The 20,806-nt window shown below is 46.1% G+C and overlaps 1 protein-coding gene across 3 annotated transcripts in view; it reads right to left on the bottom strand.

Annotated features, from left to right (window-relative positions):
- The window catches only part of VPS8 (VPS8 subunit of CORVET complex), a 2,529,257-nt gene that overhangs the window by 1,692,081 nt on the left and 816,370 nt on the right, over window positions 1-20,806 (bottom strand). For all 3 annotated transcript variants that reach the window (XM_069615741.1, XM_069615740.1, XM_069615739.1), the window contains exon 16: window positions 7,583-7,618. In XM_069615741.1, the coding sequence (XP_069471842.1) occupies window positions 7,583-7,618 (36 nt within the window). The remainder of the gene's footprint in view (window positions 1-7,582; window positions 7,619-20,806) is intronic.

The following is a 20,806-nucleotide window of genomic DNA, read 5'->3' as shown; positions in this document are numbered from 1 at the left end:
AAAAGACAGATCGATCGACGGCCGAGCAGAAGTCCATTACATCCCCTGTCGAAAAGTTTCCCCTACAGCAGAGCTGGATGATGGATATCTATCATGTGGAATCTGTGGGAGAAAAGCAATCCATTGAAATTTCCTTAATCATTTTTAATGTTAGTGTTTGTAGTGGGAGGGTCAGGATAGGACATTTTGGTGACAAGAACGGTTTATCAATTATTTGAGATCCTAACAAAGACAGATCCTTAGTTTTGGTTTATAGGTAGGGAAACGCCTCTTTATCAGAGGGTCAGAGAGGCATTTTCCCAATCTTTTTTTTCATGTAAAAAATATCTTTGACGAAAACATGACAACCTTGTGTCTGGCTCTCATTTCTGACCCCTCACATAGCGCTTCACTGAGTCGTTCACTTCTTCTAAGTCTAAGTGTTACTACTCAGTCACACTTCCTTGATATATTTTGGCTGGACATTAGTGTCTTTCCCTGTTCATCAAAATAGGGTGCCCTCTCGGATTCTGTCCATAGAGGAGATTCGGAAAAAATCAATTTTAACACCATCTGCCACAGATGGCCTGAAAAATTCTCAAAGAGAATAGTTTTACCGAAATGTATTGAGGTAACACGGTTCTCAGGAGGTCCCTAAAGCTCTCATCCTCCAAATAGGTTCCCTCTTCCCTAGCCCAGTCATCCCTAACCCAGACTACGGTCCAGAGATGTATTACTAACAACCTCTACCATCTACTTCAAGGATATCTCCAAGGGAGAACTTTAAGGCAGTGGAAATCACTAGATCACTCTGTCTGTGACTTTCTAAGGGGTTTCACACTGTCGGCTTTTAGGATTATTCTATCCTAATGTTCTCTCCACTCACATCTTTCCTTCACAGTCTCTCTCACATTTCTACTCCTCCTTATACCTTACTAATGGAATCCCTCTATGTCCACAATCCTCCCTCTTTATCTTCCTTTCTTCCTCTCCACTTCCACATTCCTTACCCCCTCTCCCTCTATGGTCCTGATCTTATCCCCCTCTCTAGACTCTCCCTCTCTTCTCTCGCCCTCTGCCTCCTGATCTTCTCAGACTTCTCTCTCTTTCCTCCCAACTTTAATCTCCTCATGTTTCCTCATCTCCTACTACCTTCCTTCCTCATACTCTCCACCTTCACTTCCACTACCCATCTTCTTTCACTGACCTACTGTCCTACCCACTCTCTTTCAAACACCTACACAATTTCCACTCACCTCCTTAAACTGCTTAACCCACTTCTACTTGGATTCTCCAACTCACATTCTCCGTCTCTCTCACTCCCCCTCTCCCCAACATTCAGTGTAACCCACTTCCTCCACATATATGTTATCAAACTTGGTACAACTCCCACTTTCAAACAATGGTTTACCTGTACACTCTCCCAATGTGGTCAGTCTCCTCCACACTCCTTTACAGGTCTGCTCTCCACTGCCTGGTCTCTTGGTCCACAAGCACCACTCTGAACTTTACATCCATTCTTTGTTGTGCTGGGTTTTTGTTGCCCAGCCTCCCTTGTCTTTTTCCTCTTATAACCGACCCTCCCGACTTCCATTGGTCTCCCAGGTCACCTGCCTGCTTGGACCAATCTCTTCCTGCCCTTTCCCAAAGGGTAGGCTTTGTATGCCAGTAGCTTTAAAAGTCCTGATAAGCCGCGCCGGCTGTGTTTTCATTGCAGTCGCGATAAACATTTTGCTCTCTCTGCACCATCTTCCTGTGTAAGGTAGGTTTGTTGATATGAAGTGACCTTCTAACACAGATGAGTCAGGAGTTCGGGTAAGTGAAGAAGAACAAGTTACTTACCAACTGGTAACCTTCTTTCGACTGGATGTTCCCCAAACGTATTGCACATCTTTGACATGTAATGTCCACAGCTGTGCACTTCGGAAACTTTTTCGGCAGAGGGCGTCCTGCGTCGATGACGCTGGGTCGATGTCCCTCGAAGGCCTCCGTTGAGGGCGACTTCACCGGATGTTATAAATAGGATGCATGGCGCCCGTAACTTCAGTTTATGTTTTTTCCCCTAGAACGTGTGGCACCAATCCAATGCCTGCTTGACTGCACATAGCCTTGCGGAAACGTAAGCTGCAATCGCATTGGAAATTCTCCACAGGGGCAGGCTGGGAGGGCGATGTGGAATACGTTGGAGGAACATCCAATCGAAAGAACGTTACCAGTTGGTAAGTAACTTGTTCTTCGAATGGATTGTGTCCTCCAACATATTTCACATCTTTGACAGACTCCCAAAGCAATACCAGAAAATGGAGGAGGGAAAAGAATTTAGAGTACCCAATCAGATGGCGGAATAAAGAACCGCCTTACCAAAGGCCATATTTTGACCATGGATCGTATCCAGGGAGTAATGTTTAACAAAAGTGTGGATAGAAGACCATGTGGTTGCTTCACAAATATTCCTAATAGGAACTCCCTGTTGGAGGGTAGTGGAAGTAGCCACCCCCCTAGTAGAATGAGCTCGCAACCCTTCAGGAGGGTCCTTACCTGCCAATCGGTAACACTCAGTAATGGTGAGGATAATCCATCTGGACAAGGTCTGTTTGGTAACAGCCTGGCCCAAACGATGTCCAGCATATCCCACAAAGAGTTGATTGTCCACTCTGACCCTGGACATCCTAGAAATATAAAAGCTCAGAGCTCTCCTAGGATCCAACCTATGGAGGCGCTCCTCTTCCTTACCAGGATGAGGAGGAGGAGGATAGAAAGAAGGAAGAACCACTTTCTGACTCAAATGAAATTCAGACACTACCTTAGGTTGAAAGGAAGGACGTACCCGTAGTACAACCCTGTCCTTGTGGAACACAGTAAACGGTGGCTTAGATGAAAGTGCCTGCAATTCACTCACTCTGCGAGTGGAAGTAACCGCAACCAAGAACACTGTCTTGAAGGACAACAATCTCAAAGGCCAAGAGTGCAAAGGTTCAAACGGAGCACCCATGTGAAATTTCAAAGCCAAGTTCAAATCCCAAACCGGCACCTGGAAAGGGGACGGTGGGAATACATTAGTAATTTTTTTAAGAAATTGAGAAATCAAAGGAATCTTAAAGTAAGAGCATTCTCCAGACGAGCACTTAAATATAGACAGCGCCGCCGGGTAACCTTTAATGGTACCTACACAAAGGCCCCTGTGAGCCAAAGAAAGTAAGACAGACAACACCATTGGAATGGAACACTGAAAAAGATGAACATTTTGTCCTCTGCACCAGTCACAAAACTTCCGCCAACGGCAACAGTATAGGGATTTCGTTGCTGGCCTTCTGGCCGAAAGCAACACCTCCATCACATCATCCAGGAGGTCCCAATCCTTATATCTCAACCTTTCAGATACCAAGCGTGAAGGTTAAGAGTCCTGACTCTGGATGGAGAACCTCATCTCGCGAGAGCAGATCCTCTCGGTAGGGAAGATGGCGTGGAGGGCAGATGGATATTTCGAGAAGGAACGGGTACCACGTTCTCCTTGACCAATCTGGAGCAATGAGGATCATGTGCGACCCGAACCTCTGTAAAACATGAGGAATGACGGGGACTGGAGGAAACGCATACAGCAGTGGAAATGACCAGTCCACCACGAACGCGTCTCCTAAGGCTCCTCTCAGAGAAAATTCCCTTGAGCAGAATCTCTCGCACTTCCGGTTGGCACTGGTGGCGGCGAAGAGATCCACTTGTGGGGTTCCCCAAAGGGCGAAGATTTCCTAAAGGACTTCCTGAGCCAACTCCCACTCGTGAGAGACCACGCTCTGCCTGCTCAGAGCGTCCGCCGCTGCATTTCCGTCTCCGGCCATATATACTGCAGAGATCGAAATTCCCTGCTGGATGGCCCAGAACCAGAGATGCATTGCCTCTCTGCACAACGGAAGTGACCCTACCCCCCCCTTTATGTTGAGGTAATGCATGGCCACTGTGTTGTCCGTCATGATCAGGACACTCTTCCCCCGCACAGACGGCAGAAAAGCCTTCGGGGCTAGACTGACGGCCCTCAGCTCTAATAGGTTGATGTGGAGTTTGGACTCTTACGGCGACCAACGACCGCTGACGGTCAAGGCGTTGGCATGAGCCCCCATCCTGTGAGGGAAACATCCGTCACTACAGTCACCTCCGGCCATGGTTGCCAAAACGGCTCCCACTTCATCAGGTTTCCTTCATTGGCCCACCATAGAAGATCCTGGGAAACCGAGAGAAGAATCTGAAAGGGATCCAACATCTTGCCTGAGAACTGTGACCACTGCATTTTGAGGACCCATTGCAGGGATTGGCCGTAGCTGCCTGAACCACCAAACTCTCAGGAGTGGGGTGAGTGGATAAGTAGCTGGGGTCGCTAACGGAAGGGCGGTACTTCTTTGGCAATGATTTATTAACAGCCGGAAGAGATTCCGGTGACTGCCAAGCTGCCGACACCCTTTTCTGTACAGTGAGATGAAAAGTTATCACCGGTTGAAAGGATGGTCCTGGGTCTAAGATGTCAGTAAGATCATCCTGTACAAAAACTTCAGGAGGACTGGACCAGCCCAGACACTCTGTGACCCTAGCCATGAGCCGCCTATATGACTACTCCGCATGAGCCCCAGGCTCAGCCCTGCCAAATTCCACTTCCGGAGAAGTGTCCAACCCACTGGCATCATGGAGGGTTTGCCTTAACTCCTCCAATTGAACTGTCTCCAGAAAAGACAGGAGCCACATCATGCTCAACAGGGTCCTCAAAGTCCAAACTTTCTTCCTCCTCATATATGTCATCCAGAGGGAGGTGAAAACCTGGCCTAGAGTCCACCACTGGCTTCACAGACGTTGCCGTAACCTTCCGTGGAGGATCCACGAGATCAGGGAACTCCAACTGTAAATTTCGGGCAAAAATCCCTGAAGGCGCCGAGGGCAGCGAAGGCTTCGTCGCCGAGAACGTTGACAGTTTCGGCATCGAGAGCGCCGAAGGCTTCAGTGTCGACAACTGTGCTGACGGCGCCGATGGCTGATAAGGCAAAGCCTCGATGTCCGAGTCGGACGGACACGGCGCTGTCCGAGTCGATGCAGGCTTCAAGCCCTTTGCAGGTTGCAGCGGTCTCGCTGGGGACGAGGACTGAGACCTGGAAGCACATCTCTTGCGACTATCCGAAGCCTTGTCCGAGCGGGACCTCGACGGTTCCCGATGCGAGTCGCAACGCGGACCCAAGCCCAAAGGGGTGCGAGCCACGGTACGAGATCGTTCCCTTGCCAGCTTCATCAGAAGGCGCGACCGGAACCGTGCCCTGCGATTGAAAAATCGCCAACATCTGTTCTCTAAAGGCAGCCCATTCCTCCAGAGTCGAGGATTTCATCGGGCATGCCACTTTCCTCATGGCTCCATCCTCCGAGGAGGACGGGGAAGGCGACCGGTGACAGCGCTTCCGAGAATGCTGCAACGAGGAAGAAGAATGGCGGGAACCATTCCGGGACCAAGAATCCCGGGCCTCCTCCCGACACGGAGAGTCGCCTCTCGAGTCGTCAGTGGACACCCCTTTGGATTTCAATTTAGATTTACGGGACTTACTGGGTTTAGAACCCCTACCCCCCCTGAAGCTTCCCCTTATGCTGCCGCAAGGCCTTGGCAGTCAGCGACTGGCATTTTGAACAGTTGCCTGTGTTGTGACCCTCACCCAAGCACCACAAACAAATGCGATGCGGGTCGGTGATCGTCATTTTAGACTTGCAGTCCCGGCAAGTCTTGAGGCCAGACCGCGGAGTCGCAGGGGTCGAAGAAGAAGACATCTCTACGATGAAACACACGAGGCGTGCCGAGTTCTCGAAGCAAACACGTTTGCGGAAAAAACTGAACTAAGGCTACGGGCGCCTTGCGTCCTATTTATAACATCCAGTGACATTGCCCTCGACGTAGGCCTTCGAGGGACATAGACCCAGTGTTATCGCCGCAGGACGCCCTCTGCTGAAAAAGTTTCCGAAGTGCACAGCTGTGGACATTACATGTCAAAGATGTGGAATATGTTGAAGGACACAATCCATTCGAAACACTTTTACTTAGTTGCAGGTTACAAGAAGCAAGTTACTGATGGACTAGGGACACGGGTAGGACAGACACATCAGGAGACATCCACCGGCACGCTCTCCCTCAGTCAGGCCCTCTTCAACTGCCACACTGGGAACATTCTGTCCCCAACATTCTCACAGCATTCAGCATCCTGGCAAACGTAACATTCCAAAATACAAAGTAACAGGAAGGAAGGCAAATCCAAGTCACAGCAGATGCCTTTTCAGGACTGTGGTTGTTCCCTTCACAGGTGTCCAACGTTCCATTGCAGTCTGGTCTTGTGGTTTTGCTCCACTTCTTTCTTGACGCAACTCGCATTCTGGGAGATTTATTTCTGTAACAGAAGCAAAAGAAATCTAGCCAGACAAGAGGGAGCTAGGCATTGTTGGTGGAACAGAGGCACCAATACTTTCACACCATAAAGAACATAGGGGAAAGACAGGGACTGGGATCCCTCTAAACTCCCTCGCATCAGATCTGGAGTCGGCAAGGCTCTGGCAATTCTGTAGTATGCCTCAACCCAGGATGAGAGGGCTCCCTGCTCCCTCCTGACAGGGTCATGTCTCTGACCTTGTCACTTGTCATTATTACTTACAATGTTGTACTTCATTTATTGACCTCGAGGGTTGGGAGGGTGAAGAGTGGAGTTGACCCGCCTGGGGTATCTAACCCCTGATGCATGGCACTGTCCTGTTCCCAAGGTGAGCATGTTAAGCTTAAGCTATGTTTCAAGGGAGTGAAGGCCTGACCTTTTTGAAGGGGACTGCACAATTTACCAGCCTACTCCCAGAGGACCTTAGTGTGCAGTGACTGGCAGGAGATGCAATAGTCATATGATGTGCTTAACCCTCCTGTACCAAAGTCACCCTTTATGGAAGACCAAAAGACATTTCCCTTTCACTGTCACTGCCGCAGGCCTTCGGATGCCAGACATGATGCAGTAAGAATAGAAGCGTTAATGTAGTATTCCAAAATCTGAAGAGAAGGCCGAAAATAGGAACTAAGGTCAAAGGGAGCATCCGGTTCCAATATATTCTGCCCATGACGTCACAGATGAAACAACACTAAGAAGAGCGATGTGGAGCCTCACTGTGCCCCCTTGTGACTGAAAACATGTCTCAAGGTCAGCTGTTGCTTGAGGATATATCAAAGTTGAGGAATCTGTGGGAGGAAAGAATCCATTAGAAGTACATATTTATCTACTGTTGATATCTCAGCGATCATTGGTCGCCTCAGCGAGCCAAGGCGTGAGATGGGAGAAAAGGGTTAAGTGAGATCCCCAAATAAATACCTATGCCGCAAGTAATTTCAACAGTAACAAATAATGCTGAATTTTAACTCCTGTTTGTTATGCTATAAATGCTTGCTGAAAATGGGTTGTAGCCAGACAATTTAAAGTAAACCTATTGACGCTATATGGCTTATCAATGAAGGAATCATTAAATAGGATGCAAATGAAGGAACACACTACACAATATTCATGGTGCAATGTTTAAGGTGATAAAACATGTATTTATCTTAAATAACATCACTTACCTCCCGCCAGTTTCTCAGCAACATCACATGAACTGACTAAAAAGAAGGAGAACATGGTATTATAGATATGTAAAGATGCATTGCAGTTACTCCAATTGATTAAAAAGCATAATTCATTAGCATGTGTAACTTTTGCAAGTATGTTCTATAACAAAATAAGTTTGATAAAGACTGACAACAACTTGGAAATTGACATTTTATGCAACTGTCATACATGCACTTTCCTTTGTAAGACCTTTGTAGCCATATTTAACTTGCCAGTCAGTCAGCCATCCAAAAAGGCATTCTTATGTTGAAGAACTGTTGTGGGTTGACAGAACACCCTATTTTGGTATATAAGGGGGACGAGCCACAAGAGACTGTTTGTAGGCCTGCTCCCTGATGTGTCTCCCAGAAGATGCATGGAGCGGGATCCTACAGGCTCATCACCCCTACTAAGGAATGATACTATTTCCTCAGCGATGTCCAGAACCCCAATTTACAGTCATGAGTTTAACTTGTAGACCACTAAGAAGTGTTCCATGCTTGTTTGTGAATCCTCAAAGTTTTCAGATTTTCAGAGCAGCTGCCCTCGAACCTACTCATTTAGAGGAAATGTGAAACAATGCACACCGAACTGCAGGGTTAGGTAGAGATGCCTGTGGCAAAACACCTACTGATGCTGGGAAGACAAGGAACACTGCAGACAGTAGAGCTCATACAGATGAAAAGCCACGATGGTGCTGATGTAACGCTGTACCTATAAAGCAGCACAACCACCAGGTGAGATTGATTGATAGGTCATTTATTATGATTTATTATGCGCCAATACACAAGTGTTTCAAGGCGTAAACAGGCAGGGAGGGGGGAAAACAGGGGAGAAACAAGACAAACTATCTTACTAGGTCTAGTGTCAAGTATACAGGAATGAGTGAACAGTGCCCCATTTAAGATAACTGAACCCTGCGATTTTAGAAAACCATGAAGTGAAGAAATTAAATTCCTTTGGCACCAGTAGTAAACCACCACCAAAGGCTCATCGGATTATCCCACACCACTTGCGTTGTGAATCGGCTCAAATAGCAGAGGCACATTACGTTTTCCCATAACAATCAGACAGCGTGTTCGCTTCTGAAACAGCAGTTTCTATGCAGCACAATCATAGAGAGCTTAAGCAGGGCCCCACATTCAAACATCTTATTTCACTGCTCACTATCAGCTAACTCTCACAAAGAGCCTGAGCAGAGGTACAGAGATGCTGGCAGGCAGGGGAAAGACTGGATTTCCTTGAACGGCAGCATTCCCAAATTGGTAAAAGCAAATGGGTTTGGAGTGAGTTGCAGAGCGATGAGGGAGTAGAAATGAGAAAGGAGGAGGGAGGATGACAGAAGGAGAAAGTCATCAGTAGGGGGTTTGTTTGAGTGAAAGAGGATGTTGTTGGAGTCATCTGGAGCAGGCTGGTTTGAGATACAAAGGGGGAAGGTGGTTGGACACATCTAGAGAAGGTTAGATTGAGACAGAAGGAGTTGGTTGGAAACACCAGGGCAAGGTTGGTTTGAGGAAACAGGAGGACGTAGGATGGGATATTGTGTGAAAATGTATCCAAGACATCAGGAGGAGATTAGGGGAATATCGCAGGAGAAGGCTGAAGGTAAACAACAGCAGGAAGTGCGGGTGGCTAGTGTTCAGATGGATTTTTAAATCAGCCATGGTCGGAGGATTTTGGGAGGTCACCCTATTATAGTGAACAGGGAAGACACAGAGGTTTGACAAACCGAATCAAGGTATGTCAGCAGAGCAGCAAGGCTTAGTCTCAATAAGGGTACAAGAGTGGTCTAGGGTTCTTACTTTCCTCTCCTTCCCCCCAGAAGCTCACCGTCTCCAGGGCGCTGGTTCTCTAGGCTGGACTACTGCAACAGCCTCTTTCTAAATCTGCCTGCTTCTACCCTCCGCCCTCTGAAACACATCAACATGACTGCGAGACTGGTCTTTGGCCTCAATCCCAAGGATCGTATCTCTCCAGGACTGAAATCTCTGCACTGGCTCCCAGTGGCTGCGAGGATTAAGTTCAAAAACATCTGCATTGTCCACAAGGCCTTCTGGGGCACGGGGCCTCAATACCTTCAACTCTCTCTTCCTAAAGATCTTCCTTCTCAAGCTCTTCACTCAGCTGCCTCCAACTCCCTCAGGGTCAGTCGCTTCTCCTAGCAACGAGTTGGTGGTAGATCTCTTTCTTCAGCTGGGGCCTCCCTCTGGAACAGCCTCCCTGCCTCCCTTAAACTTGAGGAGAACCATCTCCGGTTCCGGAAGAACCTCAAAACCTCTCTCTTTGCCTCCGCTTTTTCTCCTCCCCTCCCCTGCTAACCTCCTGGCTGTAACTTGATCTGCACTGGTTACCTGGACACCCCCTGAACTTTGGGCCAGGTCCCCCCCGCCAGTCTCACACACCTGGACTGCCTGCCTGGCAACCCCCGCACTTCTGTATCCCTGCAGTCCCCCTATCAGCACTTTACACCTGATGTCTGCACTTACCCTTGCCACTTGCTGGCCGTTACCTTACTTACTGCTATTATCTATTCCCCTGTACTGCACTGTTCCTCACCCCATCCCATGCACTTGCGCAATCTGAATGACACCTGGCCTAGTAAGATCGCTGTCTGTCCTCCCTTTGTCCCCCCCCCTCTTGCCTCGTCGTGCCTTGAAACACCTGTGTATAGGCGTGTTATAAATGCCATATCAGTAATCCCAGTTAGACAGGTAAATATAAAAATACAATTATTTATTAGGCCTTTAGATTATACACTAAACAATAGAACTTCTAGTCAAAATATTATTACATCAACAGATAAATACAATCAGATATAGAGAATCTCGGGATTCAATGACCAGTGAAAAACAGGCAAGTATACAGATACATAGAAAAAGAAAGAGCTTTTCGGAACCAACACAAAACAGTTTCCTTAACTCATAAAGTACAACTCTAAGATGGTTTGGGGGGACTTGTGCCCAAATGTCACCAGTTCCAAAGTATACACTCTTCAGGTAGGTTTATATAGAGATTTTCACTGTCAGTGGTTATGATTAATGAGTTATAAACAGTTAGTTAAAGTTCAGATTGGGACTCAACTCAATCCCAACACACTAGGAAAGGCCTAGGAAGGGATCCTTGCCCTGCGTTCCACCGCCAGAGGTCAGGTAAGAATAAGTGTTAGGTTCAGGACTTTATATCCTTATTACCATATAGGAGACATGGGGGAAAAGGAACTGGTATGTAGACTTACTCCCCTGTCTAAGAGTTTTCCGGGTACCACTTGTGGAGGTTCCAGACTTCATTGCAGGTTGCTTCGTCTTGGTTCCTTACGAGAAGGTCACCAAGACAGAAGAAATACTTTTTTTTTGCAGTATTTAGTTGCAGCCGTTATATTACTTAGGAATCGATTCCAAACAGCTTCCAGTAAAACACCTAAATGAAGACAGATGACTTCTGCAGGACAGACGACCACGGGACACATCAGGGACAAGAAGACAAGATTCAACAAAGGTCACCTCAGTCAGGCAGCAAAAGAGGATCTTACAGCAGTGAACAAATGAGCAACCACAACACAGTTTCCTTTGCTGAGACAGCTGAAAATGCAGGAGCAGGCGAATTGTGGCACAAGCTGAGGTTCTGCAAATTTCCAACGTTCTGCTTGCAATGGCAATGGATGCAGCGAGGGAGCCCAGGAGAAAGCTGGACAGTCCACTGATTGGTCCAGGGACCCTTCCGAAGCCTCAGGAGGCATGGATCCTCCAACAGAGGTCAAGACTGGTTGTCTCCACCGGCCCAGGTGTTGAAGCACCAATGAAGGCCTTCTTGAAATCAGACAGAAGCAGGATTTACCAGGACAGCACTGCAGTTGATGTTGGTAAACTGAAGAGTTCGTCTTTGGGTTGTCAGCGGCTGCTCCTTCTTTAAGAAGTCTTGGTTCCAACGAAGATCTGCTGAAGGGTCGCAAGAGGCATCCTTTCATACAGGATTCAGGCTGGGAGCAAGCCCAAGCCCAAGCCCACCAATGATACGGATCTGCACCATTCAAACAGCCAGGGCTTGTCCAATCATGGAAAACCACTGGTCATCACATCAACGTAGAAACAGACTTTCAGGCACCAGAGATGTGGATTGGGACTAGACTGTCCCAGCCCCTTCGTGTGGCGTGCACACAGACACACAAAACACCCCTTAACCAGCAAAAGGCACAGCGTTCCTCTGGAAAGCGATTTCCATATAAGGTATTTTCTGATCTGAGAAGGCAGGAAAAATGTGGGAAAAGAACAAGCGAGAAAACTGCCATATTAAGGTGCTTGCTACCTTTAATAGCCATTTGCGTAAAGTGCCACAAAAATGTTAAAATATCACAGCTGCTACAAGCTTGGCAGTAGCACTTTGTAAAAATCATCAAAAAGCCATAATATAAACAAATATAAGGATACAAAGTCTCATCACTGCATTGTAAGGTGATGTGTGCAATTATAACATTACACAGAGACTACAGACTTGGGGGCTAGTCAATTTCCTCATACAAATGAGCAAAACAGACAAGGAAGGTCAAGCAGAAGGCTTTACTTGCTTCCACAAAGTCAGGACAGGGATCAAAACAAGCAAAAAGAAAGGCTGTCCCATATAAATCTTCTATGGAGGGAAAGTTACAAAAAGAAAATCTTTCCTAACAGCTAGCCAGGCCAGGAAGGAACGAAAGAGCACAGTCGTTTTAAGGCATGGGCTAACCTTGACATGCCAATCTGAAGGGGTCAAGCCCTCTATGTGGTAAAACATGTGGCGCAGAGGAGCAGCAGCACCAGACCAGGAGTAGAAAGGTGGTGAAGATGGAAAGGGTCGGGACCCTGAGGAAGGGAAGTGACGGAGGAATTCTTAAAAGCGTGACTCTGCAAAGAGTGGTGCAGGAAACCCTTTAACCCAAGAGTGTGAACCAAGGGGAGATAGACCCTGAATAGACCACAGAAAAAGGGTGCGGGAACCCCTTATAATTTGGATGGACAATCAAAAGAAGGGAAACCCAGAGACCACAGAAGAAGGATGTGTGATCCATAAACCCACGAGTGAGAATCAAGGGGGAAAATTACCTGAGATGATCAAAGACTATGGGTGAATGAAACCCCTTTAAACCCAAGTTTGAAACCACAGAGAGAAAGCCTGTGAAGATAGAGGGAGAAGGGTGCAGGAACCCCTTTAAGCCTGAATCAGTGCAGTGCTGCGGGTCAACCTGGTGGGACTCCACAGTGCCAGAAGACTCATTTAGTTGTCCTTTGATTTTCTCCGATTTACAATACCAGTGAGTTGTTTTGGCCATCCTGTACTATATTCTCAAAATAATCAAACACGTTTTCACTACATTTATGTTTTGGTAGCCGTGCCAATTGGCAGTACCAATTTCAGAAAAAAAGAGACACTAAGACAACCTTCTCTTCCACAGTTGTGTTTTTGCAGTCTGCAGGAGAAAAGGCATACAGATTTAGGTACTTCTTTTTGGTGCAACAACTACAACCACTCATTTGGAACATTAATTGATGGCGGTGATGAGGCCACAAGGCAGAGGATTACCTTTTCATCGGCCCAGAGCACTTAGGGGTCAGGTTAAAACTTTGCGGTAGAGGAACAAGTTCTAGATGTGGGGGCCAGTTAGTAAGGGAGCTACAAGACGACTCTTCACCCCAAGGATTTGAGGCCTGGGCACCTAGTATTGGAGAGGAGGAATACAAGACTTTTGGAGTCAGGTGAAGACTGGTACAGGGTGGAAAAAGTAAAGCCATAGCAAGGACTAATGGGGTCCTTCATTCATCCATTTCGTTCCTGCCAAGGTGGCAGAAGCTGTCTCGGTCGGGAGAACACCCATGTGATTCTATGGGAATCAAGCCTTATGAGAAGAGCGGGCCCTATAGTGTGTCCAGATGTCCGCCCTAAGTAAGAAACCCCAAGAGAATCAGCCACAGGAAAGACAACATGCACATTTTCCAGTAGTAAAATATATATATTTGGATGAAAAGTTCCTTATAAATCATACAAAACAAACCAAAATCTAATACAACAAACACCCATCATTTTACCTAAATCCAATGAAATACTAAAATGGTATACAAATTTACATAATGATGACAGCAATAAGAAAATAAGAAACATGTGCCATTCAGTTTCAATATGGATACAAATCATGATATTGGCAATCATGATATTGCCAATTATAAGTCTAAAATTGGATTGTGTAAATTCTTACTTTTGATGTGCTTTACGGACTTGCCTGTAATTTTCCAAAAGGAATGTCTGGCGCAGGCTTCTCCAAACTGGAAAATGCGCATCAAACGTTTCAAAAGTTAATAAGTAAAGCAGGGAAAAAAGCAGTTTTCATCCTACTTCCATTATTTTCCCATACAGAAAAACGTGCTTCCCTTGAACATGCAAACCACCAAAACTGCAGGACGGATTTGCGCTAATAAAAACAAGTTGGGCAAAATGAATTGCAGATATTCCTTTTTTAGTTTGATGTATATCCATGCAAAGTTTTTTTTAAATTTATGGAGAAGGCAGTTCCCCCGATCCAAAAAAACTTTCATAAATCTCCCAAGGTGCAGCAAATGCAATGTACACTCCTGAGCCTTTTCAGAATTGAAAAGTGGCCCTTTTTGCTCAATGCGAGATTCCAGAAGTAGTCCCTTGGGAAGCTTAACAAGAAAGAATTAAAAGGATATTCAGAGGAGGAAAAGAGGTAGTTGTACATCGGAGCAGGGGAAGGGAGAGAGGAAGAGAAGCAAATGGTTCAGTGGACTCTTTGCTGAGGCCGCAGAGCCTATTTTGTGTCAGATCATTTTAGTCTTACTGAAGATTACTGTAGAAAAGGACGATTCGGTCGGAAAAAATAAGCATCACGGGAAAGAGCAGGAAAATTGTATACAAGAGCGGGTCACTATGTATAAAGTAGAGGGCCTGGGGGACACCTAAAAAGAAGGAGGGATGCACATGGAAAGAGGCAATGGGAAAAACTAATTTGAGCATGTGCACATTACTACGGTAATCGGAAAATGATGCGTTACAGCAGGAATGATTATCACTATAAAACAAGCGCATTCATAGTGATTGTGGGTTTGTTACCACAGGAAATTGCTAGCGTAACTATTGTGGAAATGAAAGAGGGGGAAGGAGGGAGAGGAGTAATGGGTCTGAGGCCATGGTCTTTTAGCTTAATTGTGCCCACTGGCCATGGCCTATGAGATTGGGTTAGTTACTAGTGAGGGGTATATGAGCTATGACTAGAGTGTGGTCTTTAAACCTAATTTGCAAAATAATTAACTATGTTCACAGACGAAGTCCATGCGCAGTGGGATAAGGTTATTTACTTGTGAGGGAAGAGGGATCATGGCTTTTTGTAGTAATTGTTGCAGAGTGTACAGAGGCCAAGGCCAAAAGCTATAGCAGGTGGGACACAGAAGATCGAGCATAACAAAACCCCTTGAAATTTTGAGAAAAAACCTACGTTGGTTGTATTCTGGTAGTTCCGATGTGTGTTGGAGGTGTTGTGGGGAAAGAGGAACTTTCATCCAAGTGTGGCGGACCTGTTAAGTGATACAAGATTATTGGGCATACATTCTTTCTGGGATCAATGAGGTAGGGGGCCAGTAATCAGCGCTAAGTCCACTCTTGATACTCTTTGGTATTCTATTAGCTATGGATGATATAAAGGCAGTTTTGCACTTGGGCATTTGGGCCATATATCATTAGCTGTTAAAATGGATTTCCAAAATTAACCCTGGGGTTGGATTTTGGGAGGCCTTCCTATTATGGTGAAGAGTAAAACACTGGAGTCTAGCTAAACCCAATCAAGGTAGTTAGTAGACCGGCAAGGTTTATACTCACGAGGGGAATGGGGGTGGTCTATGGATACAATGAGTCCACACAGCAACACAATAATTCCAGTTAGACAGGTAAGTACAAACATATACAATGATTTATTAGGCCCTTAAAATACACAGTAGGCAAATTAAACCTTAGGAGGAGACAGAAATGGCATACAAGTCAAACCCAGTATAAATCAGGTAAGTAGTCATTTATTTTGTATTCATTAATTGCTTGTTAGGTGCTTAAACAATAACAACATACTGTTTCAAAGCGCCCACAGGGCAGGCAGGGAGCAATGGTGGGAAATACATTACGACACAATATTTAAGAGCAGTGGGAGGATGATGGGGGGGGGTGGCCCTACTATGCCTTGTGAGTATTCAGAATGTGCAAGTGCAGCAAGGAAGAGGGAAGAGGGGGTAAGTGCTGGGGATTCTGAGCTCATGGGTGAGCCACAGATGAAGCACTAGTCCGATGCCTAAAATACGGTAGGAGTACTTTAGAGCAACACAAACAGTTCCCTAACACTTAGTAAGTTCAGCCCTAAAATGGTTTGGGCCTTGTGCCCTAAAGTCATCAGTTCCAAAGTTATACCTTTTCAGGATGGTTTACTATGTGATTGGATGATACTAGTGGTTTAAACTCAAAGTTCCAAAAAGACGAGAATAGTTCAGGTAAGTAACACTTTCAATCCCACTACACTAGGATGGGCCTAGATGAGGATGCTCAACCATATCCCACCGATCTCAGTCAAGGAAGAGAGCGATAGGGACAGGGCTTTACACCCTATAACGGACAGGGAGAAATGAAGCATGTATGTTTTTTTTTCAAATTGTTTTTATTGACAATACGCAAATGAGGTTGAGCAAGAATGCTGACCCAACCGGCAAAAAAAAACATCAAAGTAGACCAAGTTGTCAGTATTATTTTCACTTTTGTTTTTACATTAACTCCCTTTCCCCTTGCCCCCCTCCCAAACAAATAACATGCCAAGTCTAGGGGTGTTGCAAACTCTCAAACCTTAGGGGAGAACACTTGCTTATCACATGGTTGCAAAAAATATTACTTGAGACAGCGGGGCTCGAAAAGAGGACCATCGATCAGGATTCATCCTGGGTACATGGGAGGTGTAGGAGGGTATGTCGTCAAAACCTAGCTCAGTGTTCGTTTTACAGCCTCATGGAAACACAATCATCGTGCAGAAGAACTGCAGTCCATTCTTGAACAAAATCAGTCATGGTGTCATTTGCTATTGCAGTAATTTTTTCATATACAAAGATCATCCTAAGTTTGCAGAGCCATTCCTCTTTAGAGGGAGCCAGGGCGCTCTTCCACTTTTGGGCCAGCGCCAATCTCCCTGCTCGCAGCATGGCACCGATGACCTTGGGATACACATTAGCTTCAGTCTCTGGCGTGGGAGTGCCCAACAGAACCTCCAGGGGATGAAGAGACGGGCTAAACCCCCCAATATCCTTGATCCAGCTGAGCAGCTCCGACCAATAAACCTGTATGGCCGGACAACCCCACCACATGTGAAACCAGGTACCCCGTTGGTGGCAGCCCCTTGGGCAAAAGGGGGACACATCCCGAAACATCTTGGACAACAAGGCCGGGGGGCGATGCCACGAATGAAGGATCTTGAAACTATGTTCCATGGCAGCGGTGTACAGGGAACCCGAGAAAATGCCTTTAAATACAGCCCTCCAAGTGTGGTCATCCAGTGACATGCCCAGCCTTTCTTCCCATATGCTTTGAAGCATGTATGTTTACCCGCTGAACTGGTTTCTCCAAAGAGCACTTCTGAGGTTACTTATTCTGTTGGGGACACAATCTTCTGTGTTTGGTCCGGTTGAGGGAAGTCCAGGGGTCGGGGTGCCGAGATTACTTTCAGGTGCAGGATTTTGTTTTCGGTTGTTCGTGGTGCTTGAATCTCAGTTCCAGGCACCTTCCAAATGAAAACCCTTGTGAAGAAAATATGAAGAGACTTCTGCAGAGTAGGCAACCTCAGGACACATCAAAGGAACAAAGAAAACAGATTGTAATGGGAGAACAAAGGAACATAACCTTGTGGCGAATCTAAGAAATTTGTCCCTTCTCCCCAAACAGCATCCAACCCCCTTTGGGACTGGGGAGGTGAGCCTGCCATGCAAAACCCTCCGGTAGTGTTCAGAGCAAGCGAGATCCCACCAGGGATGACTCTGGGGACAAGGAATGCCCAAGTCAGGGACACATCCCGATTCCCCCAAGAGTCCAGTATTTGTAGGTTAGATGGGATGCAAACCTATTGATAACCTGCACGGCCCCTTTAAGGTGGCTGGCTTGGTGGAGGACCTCTGCTTGCTCCGGCCTCAAGTGGCAGCAGGTGACTAATGGACTTCTCGTCTTAGTTCCAGGGAGAGACTTAAAGACTGGACAAGACTAAACCGATGAGAGAAGATTCGGCAGGAAACAGGGTGCAGCAACCGGTGCCAAGACACGGAAGATGGGGGTAATCTCTCCGACCGAGAAAGGAGAACCACGCAGATGATGTGGTGGGCAGAGAGCGAGGACTCGGCGATACAGCAGTTGCTTCGACAAAGGCGAGGACCCCAGTCGGTCCAGTACCGCTGAAGCAGGAAGCATGGCGGAACACAACCTGAGGTACTGGCGTCCAGAAGCCGAACGTTGAGGTCCCGAAAGGGAAGAAGAGGAGCAGGAGAAGCAACCATGCAGACTGGTGCAAAGCCACAGCTAAGAAGGGGAAACAGTTGAAGGGCAGTGTGGCCAATGGTAGATGGGGCTGAGAAAGCCCAGAGCCCCCCTTTGGGCTTATTAAAGCAATAACCTGCAACGGGAAATACATTTGCTAAAAAAGGCTGAGGGAGCCCACTGGGAGCGAAGAAAGACGAGACCTCACAAGAGGATGGCAGAAGGACTCTAACCTGGGCTAAACGAACCCCAAGCCCACTCAGGGCTAAGGAAGGAAAAATCCAGTAAGGGGGTAGACGAAGCAAGCTAATCCAGGCTACGAGAGCCCCTAGCCCACCCAGGGCTGAGAGAATCGATAACCCAGAAGGGGACAAAAAGGGATCAGACCAGTATCCAGGAAATAGAGACTGAACTTTATTGCTAATTGTGGACACTGGGACCTATACAGGTCGAGAAACATACTCAAAGAAAGGATAAACTGGATACATGCTGGATTAATTGACAAAATCATTGGGATGGCTAAAACCCAAGGACTTTCTTCTTTTATGGTTATTTTGGATGCATTTTTTAGAAGTACTATTGGAAGAGACAGTGAATCCTTCCTTCCTTCCTTCCTTCCTTCCTTCCTTCCTTCCTTCCTTCCTTCCTTCCTTCCTTCCTTCCTTCCTTCCTTCCTTCCTTCCTTCCTTCCTTCCTTCCTTCCTTCCTTCCTTCCTTCCTTCCTTCCTTCCTTCCTTCCTTCCTTCCTTCCTTCCTTCCTTCCTTCCTTCCTTCCTTCCTTCCTTCCTTCCTTCCTTCCTTCCTTCCTTCCTTCCTTCCTTCCTTCCTTCCTTCCTTCCTTCCTTCCTTCCTTCCTTCCTTCCTTCCTTCCTTCCTTCCTTCCTTCCTTCCTTCCTTCCTTCCTTCCTTCCTTCCTTCCTTCCTTCCTTCCTATTTTTAGGGGGATGTCAGCAGCACTAAGGCAACCTTACGCAATGAAAAATTACACAAATGCATACATTTCTTACAGAAGAAAAGAGAAAATAAAACGAATGCGAATTAGACACCAATTAATATACATTAAAACCAATCAAAAGACTATATGCTGCTCCAATTTTTTTTTTTTTTTTTAGACATTTAAAAAACATTCCAAATCGACATTCACCATTTCTTTTTAAATCTACAAGTCTGACATCGTAAAATTATTTCACCAAGTGATTTTCAATAAACCTGCACAGCACAATTTCACCACTGAAATAGTTAAAAAGGTATCCTCCCCACTAGAGGGCCTAGCAAAAAATTTGACAGCATTTTGGCAAGATCCATTATGTAGATGATTACCCCCAGACTATGGTTCTAAACTCCTGTAGCGACCTACAACCAATTAGTATGTGTTCTCTTGTTTGCAAAACTCCAGGCTCTTTGTACATATCACATACTGCTTCATCTTTATTTGGAGATTGTGAACTAATCTGTTGTTTCTCCCCCGTTGGCAGCAAATTCACTCGAAATCTGAGACACTGATTCCGCCAGTATGCATTCAGGAATCGCTTCAAATATGCAGGCATGGTACCCAGAGGTTTGCCTAAAATGTACAAGCTTTCATAAAGTTTAAAGGACTTTGCCTTTTCCATAGTTATTACCCAATCTTTTTCCCACCGGATTTTTTCACGTAGGCTGGATTACAAATCCATTCCCAAGCTTGTGAACTATACTCCATCAAAATAAAATCAGCACATTGTATGAATGTGTGCAATGGCGCATAAGACTTTCACATCATTACATTTTTCAGGTCCATAAATAACGATCGGACAGGCAGATCTATTACCAATCATTATAGTGCCAAAATGTTCCATTTAAAATGACAACTCATGGAGGCCAAGCTCAACTCATATCGAAGGGCAATGATGGGTAGACAATCAGGCAAGCCAAGAACTCTTTTCCATATTCTTGCCTCCACTCTCTCCGAGTTAATGGATCTGGTATGTAAGGCAAGCGCCATACCATACATTATGGCAGGTATCTCTTTCTTTTTTATAAAATTCCAACAGCTCAGATACGGAGCAGGGACAAAACTGAGCGTTAATTATTTTAATCTGTGCTACCATTTGGTCCGCCTTCTTCATAACTCGAGTCAAAACTCACCCTTTGTTTGGGGTTGAATCCATGAAAACACCGACACAGGTAATATCTTCCTATTGGAATAACATATGGCTAGTCAACTGCCAAGAAAAACCCACATGTTTCTTAGGGTTTTTACAGAAGCGCATTATGCGAGTCTTCTTTTCATTAATCAACAGCTCATTTGTATGCGCCTAAGTTGCCATGAAATTCCGAAGCTGCAGTAAACCAATCTGGGTCATGTACAACAGTATAACGTCATCTGCATATGTAAGATACGGAATAGGAAGTGTTTGCATTCTTGGCGGGCAAACCCAACCTTCTCCAGATGTTCCCTCAAGTCCGACAGGTAGAGATTGAACAGGCAGAGAGCCAGGACACATCCCTGCCTCAGTCCTCTAAAGACAGAGAACTTGTCCGTCAATGCTCCCTGCCTGTTCAATCTCACCTGTAACGAGGCATCCTCATGTAAATATATCAGAATCGCTAGCAACGGGGGCAATATCTGCCAATCTCTCAGCTTTGCCCACAGTAAGCACCGGTTCACAGAATCAAAATGCTTGAGCTAAGTG

The sequence above is a fragment of the Ambystoma mexicanum genome, chromosome 9 (genome assembly GCF_040938575.1).
Source record: "Ambystoma mexicanum isolate Mex_15411 chromosome 9, UKY_AmexF1_1, whole genome shotgun sequence".
NCBI lineage: Eukaryota > Metazoa > Chordata > Amphibia > Caudata > Ambystomatidae > Ambystoma > Ambystoma mexicanum.
Note: the sequence above shows the minus strand (reverse complement) of the source record. Positions and strands in the feature narration are given on the sequence as shown.